Here is an 8,541-nt window from a genome sequence, read left to right as displayed (position 1 = left end):
TGCCATTGGGTAGTTGCTCTTTAATGTTTATGATACCCCTGACCACTGGGTGGTCCTCCCATGGGTCGCCTGGGTAGAGGTAGTTACCACCTCGTAACTCCACCTCACAGTGCTTGCTGTCTTCTCTGAAAGAGAATAACCTGAAAACAGCTGCTTCCTGGCTCACCTGGTGGTATACCAGCAAGGACCCTCAGCGCATCGCTCGAGACAGTCCGGTAGGCACAAGTAATACGAAGGGCAGCACTACACTGACAATACATCCATTGTAGATAGTCCTTAACGCTTTATGGTCGAGGCCCAACTCAACCCTTGCTAAACAGGCAATGTTTTGCACAAGGTTTGTCACCCGGACACTAACTTCCTCGAGGTGAGGAAGAAAGGTAAGCTTGTTGTCGATGGTGACATCGACAACTTTCAACTTGTCAACGTTTGCAATGTTGACGGCTCCCATCTTATAGATTGGGAGTCTTTTCATGACGCTCTTTGCGGCGAAGGTGATTGCCGCCGACTTTTTAAGAGAAATTCTCAGCTTATAGACTTGGCTCCACTTAGTCAATTTATCCACGATCACCTTACCCGTGGTTTCGAGAGCACGCCTGGACGTGCCCCAAAATAATGACTGCAAATCATCCGCGAAAGCTTGGATTTTAGAATCCTCTGGATACTCAATCCTCAGTGCGCTATCCATTACCACATTGAATATCAGAGGTCCACTGCATGAACCCTGAGGGCAGCCACGGGTCAGTACTCTCCGTACACAGGTACTACCTGCCCTCACCACTGCCACCCTATCCTTCAGATAGTTAACATATATCTCGTATATGTTTTTGGACACTTAAAGTTCCTTAAACCGTGTAAGATTCCTGGAATCCACACATTGTCAAAAGCACCCTCGATATCTTAAGATATCAGACTGGTGTGGCAATTATTTGCCTTGTTATCCCTGATGCGGTTCCCCATATTGGTAAGACAGTGAGTCGTGGAACGACTATGTCGAAACCCATATTGCATTTCGCTAAGCAATTTGTTGCTGTGTAGAAAGTAATACAGCCTTCTTGACAACAGTTTATCAAGCACCTTCCCTACCACAGGAAGTGGCGAGATTGGCATGTAGGCCTTAGCGTCCTGCCTGTCTCTGCCTTCTTTATAAAGAAAAACTAGCTTAGCAACCTTCCAAAGTGTTGAAAAGCCTGACAAACAACGCTGGGCAAGCTAAGAAAACGATCTTGAAAAGCTCAATGGTAATACCATCCTCACCAGGAGCCTTGCCCTTTTCAAAAGAGTTGATAGTCTCCAAGACCTCATCACTCGTAAACGGTTCATCGTTCTGACTCATGAAGTCTTCGTGCAATGACTCCCTTATTGTCGTATGAACCTCCTGATCATCATTAATTAATTAATAATATTAATCTCAACTACACAAGCCTCAACCTCAACCTCATTGTTGAGACTCCACCAACCTCTCCAAGTCAGACCTGATATTATCTTACAACCTCTCAAGATCAATATCCTTGATACGAATTGCATTCGAATCATTCTCCAGGACAAGATCACCAATTTCGAAGAAAATGTATTTGTGATCACTGCAGCTCTCCTCGTTGCTGACACTCCATTCAAGTACTCTACTCGCAATTGCCATACTGGATACCATGAGATCCACCCAACTCTCACCATTAACGGTCCAGAACGTCGGGTCGGATCGTTCTCGACGTTCAAATCAAACGAGTTGAACAAGTCGATTAACAAAGTACCCCTCTCATCGTGGTGCTTTGATCCCCAAAGCACGTGATGGGCGTTAAAGTCACCACACAAGATAACCTTTTTCCCACTCTGTACTCCTAATTGATTCGCAATATTATCGATATGGAATTCAATGTCATCATTTGGTGGTATGTATATGGAGAACAGGCATAAGCTTAGATTCCCCAAAATCACATCCACCACCACCATGTAAGAGTCTTCGTAGAGAACGATCACTTGTGCCTGAGGGTTGAAGACAGCTACAACTGCCTTTGGATTGTCTTGGGAACAGACAATCCTTGTTCCCATCGGTAGACCTATTACCCGACCGTTAATTGCATATGGTTCCTGAAGTAAAGCAATGTCTATAGAGCCTTCCTGGCAGCATTGTCTAAGTGCAGAGGTTGCAGTTTTGCCCTTGCCTAAGTTGACCTGCAGACAACTCAGGTTCCTAATCTCCTCCATAGTGGGTTCTACTTTTTAGAAACTCCAACTCCTTCTTATACACAGGACACTGGCCATCCAGGGCGGAATGCGCAGTGTTGTGTTTGGTATTTTTGTCCCTATTACTCAGAACACAGTTTCTGCAAGTTTTAAGATAACTCTTACAATTCTTGTAGCTCTGATTCTCTGAGCATAGGGAACAATACCTTCTATTTTCAATGCACCCACCTTCTAGGTGCCCAATTTTCATGCACTTTAAGCATGATACACATATTATCTGGCACCCAGTGGTTGAGTAGCCCAAATTGAGCTTCTTCTTCGCCTTCCACGAATTAAGCAGGGCTGGAGGCCCCTCCAGCACTCAGTTAACACCACCCTTTCTGTTCCTCAGGGAGAACTTTGGGACAATATCTGTCTCCTTGCAGGAGAGCTTATTGTTGCTTATAAGCTTTGCAACAATTTCTTCCTTTACGATGTCCTCGTCAACACCGTAAAGGATAACCCTAGGGTTATTGAGCTTTGGAGCTCTCACATTAACTTTGTCTGCCAAAGTAGCACAGTCGCACACTCTGAACACTTATATGCAGTTTGGAGGGATCTACCTCCTTCTCTAGTCTCTTCTTGAGAGAACTAGAAGTCTCACCTTGCTCTGTGGGGTAGAACAACACCACATTTCCCCCCCTTGGTGGGACCCTTGGTCCCCCTTTCTTAACGGTGGACTTTTTCCTGACCTTGGAAATTTCAGGAACCATTGAGCTTACGCTACTGGCTGAAATAGTAGCGAAGCTCATTTTCTGCTTTTTGAGATCTTTCACAGTCGCATTAAGTTGCTCAAAAGCACCCTGCACCCTAGAAAGTTCTAAGTGACTGGTGTATACCATAGTCTCCACCGCTTTGAAGATCGTCCTGATCTTCTGTGCAACTGCCATCTGCACTTTGTTATCCTTGTTGCAAAGTACTCTATCTAGGGCGAGGAATTCCCTAGCGAGTGTAGCTTCGACACTCTTCTTAACCGCCTCTTCTACCTCTGGAAAATCATTTCAAGGTCGCTTGGGCCTCTGGAAGACTAAGTCTTCCGAATCGGAAATTTCTTGAAACTCGAGGAATCCAGTTTCAAGATAGTTGTTTTCGGTAGCCAAAAAGAAAAACAAAATATTTCATCAACCCCACTCACCGCGGAGCCCAACATGGGTATCTTGCAAGCAAGAAAAGTGATATGAGAGAGATATACCCAGGCGCGGATAACTAGCAGTATCACGATACCCAGTTAGTCTTTCCTACCGGGAACAACAATCACCGTATAGGAGCCGATTGATCTACATCGTACCAGAGTAGACTTCCTGTCTAACCACACTCAAGGACCGAAGAGGCGTGTTGTCTGAAGACTAACCGCAGTATGTCAGCCGACTCAACCTCCAGGACTCCCATCGCAAACGGATGGGACTAGTTTAAGACAGGCCATAGTCAAGACCTGCAACCTCAACAGAGGGCGGTTACAATCGGTTGGGAATCTAAGCACGATCAATCTGTTATAGGAAGCCTTGACCCAGCATAGCCCGCAGGTCAAGCAACTCCCGTAAGCCCCCCCCCCCCACATCAAGGTGTAACCAATAGGGGATCAGTCACTTCAGTCGGGGAACTCATCGCCGGGACGAGCTGGACACAGGACAAGTCAACTGCGCCAACGACCCTTTGGGTCAACAATCCGAATTAAGCCCCCCACCATGCAAGGCGTGACCATTCGGGGGAACCCGGTCGCGTTTAGTCGGGAGTTGGAGAAACACATCCGATTTCTGGCGTTCGAAGACCCACCAGTCGCCATCAGCTTAGCCCCATCCCGCGATACGTGGGTACAGGGGTGGGGACACCCGTGGCGGAAGTATTCCGACCACCAGTCTAGGGATTTGGGGTCGTCCTCACCCGGCCATCCACAAACTCTGCCTCCCAGACGCGTGGGATTACAGGAGTTCGCCACTACTCCCGTCACGTATTATTATTATTATTATGATTATTATTATAATTTTTAGAGTGATCTGTAAAATAATGTGAGTAGCAGTTTTTTATAGGGCTCGGAATTTTCTTATCGTTTCAACCAGTAAATTCAGTTAACTATGATTAATCGAAAGACTTCCGGGCATCTTGATCGTAATAAATTCACCGACGCCTAACTTTCCCCGAATATATTTTTTTATCATGAAACGGATAGGAAGTTTTATTAAAATAAAAACGTACACACTAAGATCAAATTAGAACTCTCCAAAATATTTTGTTCTGGAAATATAGACCATATTTCTTCGTGAATCAATCATATTTGTTGTTCCGGTTGCAATGTACCGCGACTAAGATGTTTTAAAACACTAATATAAAACTCGTATTAGTCTACCCATGGATAAAAGTGAACTACTTTAAATATTTTTATAATGAAAAACCATGGTTTAACAAATAATAATATCACTATGTTTTCATCTGGTGCTGCTGGTATCTTACACTTGATACCGAAAAGGATGGATAGTTAAATAACGAGATAAATTGGAGTGTCAATGCTGACTAATGAAACGGTGAAATACATTTTATTTTTATAAAATGGATAAAGTCAGTCATAAAATTCCCTTTCTAATCTGGACCGCGGTAGTCCACAGACATCTGGCCAAAGCGCAATAAGCCTGTGTCGTTTGCGCAGTTTACTAAAATACAGGGCGACGTTTTAGTCAGGTCGGCATTTTTGGGCCTCAATGCCCCCGCAACGCGATTAACAACATAATCGAGTGACCAGTCCTTACAAGCACACGGGAGCAATGGCAACAACATATTGAGCATTTTTAGTTCCAAATCGAGATATATATATATATATCGAAGTGAGACTATTGCTATGAACGGATTGTCGTTAAGTGTTTGTTTATTTGTCGTGGAAAAGCAACGACACGGTAGATGGAGCTGCGAAAAATAATTTATTAATATAATTTATATTATTGACGACACCGGGATCCGAAACCAGATAGCTGCTGGCCGCGTAGTCTCCAAAAACCGACGCCTTTACCAAGCAAGCCACGGCGTTCTCTTCCAATTAAACTCGGAACTTCTAGTCGTTTTTAGCAACGCGGGGGGATTTGGTTAGTTAAGTTGTCGCAATTTTCGTTCCTTTTATCGCGTTATTTTACGTATATTTACGGCGTTTAAGGTCAAGTGAACTTCAAACTTGGCCTCTCCCCCACAACCCAGTGGATTAACACGAAGGGTGACACGGGCGTGGCGGGAAGTTTGAATTACAGTGTGGGGCTACACAACTTTTACCGATGGCCAGTTTCAGGTCTGTCAGATAAACAGGGGGCCCAAATTCGACCCCCCCTTAAATAACAATACGCACTCTTCGCCGTAAACTCTTTAACTTAGGATGGTACTTTTTATATCAAACGATAGAACGCGCAGTGCCATTAATTTAAAGGGAGAGTGACCGAAAAAAAAACAAATTGGTCTCATTCGATAGAACTTTTTGACGCGCATGCAGTGCCGTTAATTTCCGCCACCTCCGACCAACCCCCTTAAAGGGAGAGTGATCGAAAAAAAGTTAATTAATTCATGGGTATTTTTTTTATGAATTTGCGAATTTACATGACTTTTGGTGCCTAAACTACCCAAATGTTTGATATAAATTTCCTAAAATAAACACATTTTAATCCTAGTTTAAGAATTTCTTTTAATCATATTTCCACTAATTTAAATAATTTAAAAGAATTATGTTCGTCGTGTTTTGCTTACCTATTTCACTTTTGATACGTTCCGTCTATCTAACGATAGGAAATCGCATGGCCTCAACAACTTTTGTATTGGTTAATTAATTGGTTTGCCCACCCGGGTATCATGAGGGTGGGCGGTGGCCGCTCTTTAACATAGGATGGTAAAATATATACCGAACGATAGGAAATCACATGGCCTCAACAGCTTTTGTATGGCTTTGCCCACCCACGTATCCTGAGTGTGGGTGGCGCCCAAGTTTTAATCCTTCAACTTAGGATGGTATTTTATATATCAAACGATAGGAAATCACATGGCCTCGACAGCTTTTGTATTAGTTTGCCCACCCACGTATCCTGAGGGTGGGCGGTGCCCACTCTTTAACATATGATGGTAAATTATATATCAAACAATATAAAATCACATTTGCTCAACAGCTTTTATATCAATTTTCCCACCCGGGTATCCTGATGGTGGGCGGCATCCACTCTTTAACTTAGGATGGTCATTTATATATCAAACGATAAGAAATCACGTAGCCTCAACAGCTTTTGTATTAGTTTGCCTACCTGTGTCTACTAAGGGTGTATGGGTTTGCCCACTCCAATACACTGATGTGGAACTAATATTACGGCCTGGGCCGACTTATTAAATCCCACGTGTTAGGGGAAGCAACCGCGCGACATCCTATAATTGGTGTTTACAATAGTTTGCAAAGTTCGATATACTAGTTTTTAACCCTCAATATTGTTTTTTACAAATAATGTGGCAGCCCATTGAGGTACGTATGCCCAGACGGCGTACTTAGAGCTTTCGCCGCTTTGGGCAAGTCATTGTGTTTGTCCCCCTCTCAGTCTCAGTACGCACCAGATTTCAGTATATCCCAAAACAATTTTGAGGTATAAATCACGAAAAACCGTACCCAAAAACCAATGCTACCCGGGGTGGACTGGCCTCTCCATTCCTCTTAGCTACGCCTGTGAAAATGGTAGAATTCTCGCTACTCTTTCATTGTGTAACCACACGAAAGTTTATTTGACTCTAAGTAAAGTAATTAGTTTGAGATAGTTACCTTCCACCATTGAATAATGTTAATTTTGGGTGGTTGAAGGTCACCCTTAAGATATTTGAGAAACTCTGTGGAACTCGGGCGGGGGCGGGGGGGGGGGTGGCAGTACGGGCGCTGCTCGTACTGGGATTTTTTCGCCCGACCGGGGGTTCCTTGAACTAAATTTATAGAGGCGGCACTGAATACTACTCGCCCCTACTAAATTACGGTTCACCCGGTCTACATATATAGCCTAGCCACGGCCCTGACTCGGATTCTTTGACTAACTTCATTGGTCGTTTAGGATAAAAAGCCAAAATTCCAAGATCACTTTCAGTTGAGTTCGTGGTACTAGTAGAAGGAACGGAGGTTCATGTATCGTTGTAGAAACTATTGTAAACAGCGAGGACTTTTACTATAATAGATTTTGCCAAGGCTTTGAGGAAGTTAGCTTGAATAAAATCCATTTCCATGGTAGGGTCAACCACTAAAACTATTCAATGTATTATTGAGCATATTCTTGCAAATATAGCACCGTTTGCCAAATTAGGAACGACATTTTAGTTGACACAGAGAAAAAATGATATTTATAGATTATGACGTTCCATAAATTTTTTATAAATTTACTATCACGTATTCGTTGCTTTCTAGGCTTTAAATATTACTTACTTTCGCAGACTAGGTGGACACGAAATTCCCATCAAAGCCATGATGGGTACACACGCATACAGCCTAGATAATAACACAATTTAAACATGTAATATTACGGCTGTGCGAGTACTTGATCATAGTGGAGTATGCGCAGGAGCATATAGTGAGCGCTCTCTGATTTGGGGGAGGCGAAGTAAACGTTAGCCAACTCAAATCAAGGGGGTGTTGACGGAAGATTTCAGATTGGAATACACATAGGGGAGCGCGTGCTGATGAACCCTTCTCGGTTCATCTACTTTCGATTACAAAAAAAATATTTATCCTCGGGTACCCGGGTGCTCGACTACTCGAATTAGCCGTCAGTGTACGTCAGGTGCTCAACTACTTGAATAAGCCATTGTTCTCAGGGCCGTATTTCCACCTAGGCCTAGTCCTAGGGGCCCATCCTTGGAAGGGACCCTCCAGTGACCTTAAGCACCGTTAACGAAGGCATGAACCTATAATATCAATCTTAATTAAAATTTTAGAAATTGCTAGGTTGAACTGCGGTGAAGATTTTGTTTTACAATAACCTAAATTTACTATACTTCTAAAAAGGGGCCCAGACTCCTTATCTGCCTAGGAGCCCAGGATCTCTAAGTCCGACAATGATTGTTCTATCGTAACATAGCAAGGATTATGCCAAATTGTTAACTTGACAACTTCACCTGATCAAAAGTGTGATTACCCACATATAACTTATTATTTGTTAATCGGGTACTCGATTTTTAGGTTCACTACTTTATTACCCGGTTAAAACAATAGAGATCATCCAAACGTTTTTTCTCAAGAAACGAGTACTCGATACTCGACTCCACGAAAACATTTTTGATATGTAATACCCGACTCTTTCAGCGAAAACCATTACTCGCAGAGCTCTTTGTACA

At 43.2% G+C, this 8,541-nt stretch overlaps 1 protein-coding gene across 1 annotated transcript; it reads right to left on the bottom strand.

The window, feature by feature from the left end:
• Positions 1-900: 900 nt before the first annotated feature.
• LOC149939216 (uncharacterized) lies at positions 901-2,205 on the bottom strand. Its single transcript, XM_090179059.1, has 3 exons — positions 1,432-2,205; positions 1,249-1,378; positions 901-1,190 (listed from the first exon to the last, which is right to left on the bottom strand). The coding sequence occupies exons 1-3, from the start codon at positions 2,203-2,205 to the stop codon at positions 901-903; spliced, it is 1,194 nt and encodes a 397-aa protein (XP_090035185.1).
• Positions 2,206-8,541: the final 6,336 nt, after the last annotated feature.

Source organism: Leiobunum rupestre, chromosome 6 (assembly GCF_980474605.1).
Source record: "Leiobunum rupestre chromosome 6, qqLeiRupe1.1.hap1, whole genome shotgun sequence".
Classification (NCBI taxonomy): domain Eukaryota; kingdom Metazoa; phylum Arthropoda; class Arachnida; order Opiliones; family Sclerosomatidae; genus Leiobunum; species Leiobunum rupestre.
The sequence above is the reverse complement of the archived record's forward strand: the minus strand, read 5'-3'. Positions and strand labels throughout refer to the sequence as shown.